We start from the raw sequence: 2,561 nt of genomic DNA on the forward strand, positions 1-2,561 counted from the left end.
CCCCCCCCCCCCCCCCCCCCCCCCCCCAGCTCGGGTCAGACATTTATGATTCCTCCATGCTCCATGACTGGATATCGGCCGCAACTGCTCGGGATCCCATTTCTCAACACTGTCAAAGCTCGGGCCTATCTCCCTTCGACACGACTTGATCTTACCCTGGCTATCTCTGGCTCATCGGTTTGGTTTGGCTTACGATTTCCACGCTTGATCTCTTTACTTTTGACCGGAACGCATGAACGCACAAACGTACAGACGCACGATCTATCTATTCCCGCATTGTTCTTCGATATATCTATGGCTGCTGCTGTGGCCGCCGCCGCCGCTGCAACAGCAGCTTTCCATCTCCCGTATTTGTGGAGAGGTCGATACCAAATTTTAGTGGATGGTGTATGATGCATATGCTTGGGGTGTAGAAGCACTACATGTACTTGGGAACGGGGATTGGGACATGTTTGTAGTACACAACGCAATTGTACAGGTTTGGAAAATGCTGAGTGTCTTGTGTGAGTGTCCAGGCCGACCTGTTGCTGGAAGAGTCGGCAACATGCATATGCGGGCTGTGTAACGTGATAACGGCTTGAGTACCTCTCACTCACTGTTTTTTTGTACACTTTTGTGGCTCGTGCCTGGATCGCTGCCTGTCTCTTCAGACTACGAACATCTTCCCTCCCCCTCAACCGGGTAGCTCTTTGCTCTCGCCTGTAGCTTCATGCTACTGCCTGCAATTTGCACGTGCCGGCCCCGGACCGATCGCCGCTCCCTCCAGATCTCAGGGATCCACGCTCCACGTGTCCTATCAGCCTGCGCCTCTAACCACGCAACATTTCAAGCCCGCATGCTGGCCATCCCTTCCCTTCCCAGCTAGCACCCACCGCCCTTACGCTCCCCTTTCCAGAAATTCTTAAAATTCTGGAAGTTCTAAACCCTCCGGGTTTTCGCTCACTCCCCACACAAGCCTGTGACAGTCTTTTGTCCGAGACACGTTCCAGCACGAGTGCACAGGCGCACAGTCCCAAAGCGCCCAAGTTATTTATACGTTTTACCCTGGAAACATTCTCCTGCCTTGGGCTGGTAGTCGGACCTTCCCCATTCTGCACCTTTTTCATGTCCGTACTTGTGCCACAACTCCCAGCACATCCAGTAGGGTAATCTCCCACGTGCTGCGCTATTATGTTGTCTTTTGGCAGGAGGAGGATCCCGGACTGCGCAAAGTCTCTAGACGTTAGTCCCTTGTAATTCATCATGATGGCTAAGCACGCCCTCGCACAATCTCAGGTCTGTGAGCACATATCTCCTTAAGTAGATCGTCACCTGCAGTTCTTCCAGCACTTATGAGTCTGCAACCGACTCCGCTTTCCTCCAACCCGAATCGCTCTCCTACCACCTTGATCTTTCCACATGTTCCTCGCATGCCAACCAGGGAACCCAGTGCTGTACACCTTGAGCTGTGATCCCGTGCTCCTATTGATGTTCCTATTGATTGTCTGTGAGTCCTTTCACAAGAGGCTGTTGTCCCGCACATCCGTTTTGATGACGTGGAGGGAAGCATCATGTGAAGAAAACCCGGTGGAAGCAGGCTGTGCACCGAACTGTGTTTCTCTGCAGAGTACCTAGTTGAATCATGTGCTGTCGAACAAGCAAGTTCAGTCACACTTCCGCGGGAGTGCAGCTCACCGCAAGGCCGTACAGCTGAAGTTGAATTATGACGAGGGCTTGCTGAAACTGAGGACTGCTGGGTTTGCAGCTCGCCTCTTTTGCTACAGCGACCACGAATCCTCTTTCGCTTCAGGATTTACGGGCTTCTTGGTCGACAATTACTACTGTACGAGTCCTCTCACCTTGTTCACCGAGTGTACGAAGCTCTGCGACGTCTCCAATTTCCGTTTGGGAACTATAGCTTATATCTCTTGTTCAACAACACTCTTCCATCTACTTAGCACTCTGCAAAAGCTGCACTGACCTCCGCTCCTATTCTCCCGCACCATCAACATGATGTCCGTCCATCGCATGACCCAGTTAGAGGCTCTCGCCAGCCTCGATAAGTGTGGTGACGATATTCCGAAAGCAGTGGATATCATCAGCAAGTATACCGAGGCCAAGTTCCGTCGGGGCAAGAACGACATTTTGTATGTCAACCACAAACTCGAGATTCTGGAGGTGAGTCCGCTCCTCGCCCCTTGCTGGCTCAGCACCTGATTCCTTCGGAGAAACGAAATTCAGACAACTATAACCTCTATGAAGCCTTCCGTTTAGCTCGCGAACGAGCTTTCCTGCCCCCAAGCTACGTCCTCCCAGCCTGGAGCACACTGCCCCCCGGTCATCCTCCCGACTGGTGGCACCCGATGCAATCTCTGCAAGCGTCGGGCTCGCCTCCTTTCATTCTCCTGATATGGCCTCACCTTGCTCACATGGAACACTGGGTGAATCTTAAAGGAAGGTGGCAAGTATAGCCTATAGGCATTAGGATTTACTTGCTCTTTTACTTTAAATGGCCCAAGCCATTTATCATCCAGTTTCTTGGCAGGCCTGGTGGTCTTGATATCTTTGGCATGCAGCCATAC

The 2,561-nt window shown here is 52.1% G+C and overlaps 1 protein-coding gene across 1 annotated transcript; it reads left to right on the forward strand.

Moving 5' to 3' along the window:
* Positions 1-1,992: 1,992 nt before the first annotated feature.
* Positions 1,993-2,450, forward strand: DACRYDRAFT_107816 (uncharacterized protein; the record flags this gene model as incomplete). The annotated part of the gene is made up of 2 exons (XM_040768536.1): positions 1,993-2,157; positions 2,208-2,450. 2 exons carry the CDS (start codon positions 1,993-1,995, stop codon positions 2,448-2,450), a joined length of 408 nt encoding a protein of 135 aa, XP_040628157.1.
* Between the last annotated feature and the right edge of the window lie 111 nt (positions 2,451-2,561).

Source organism: Dacryopinax primogenitus (genome assembly GCF_000292625.1).
Source record: "Dacryopinax primogenitus strain DJM-731 SS1 chromosome Unknown DACRYscaffold_10, whole genome shotgun sequence".
Lineage (NCBI taxonomy): Eukaryota > Fungi > Basidiomycota > Dacrymycetes > Dacrymycetales > Dacrymycetaceae > Dacryopinax > Dacryopinax primogenitus.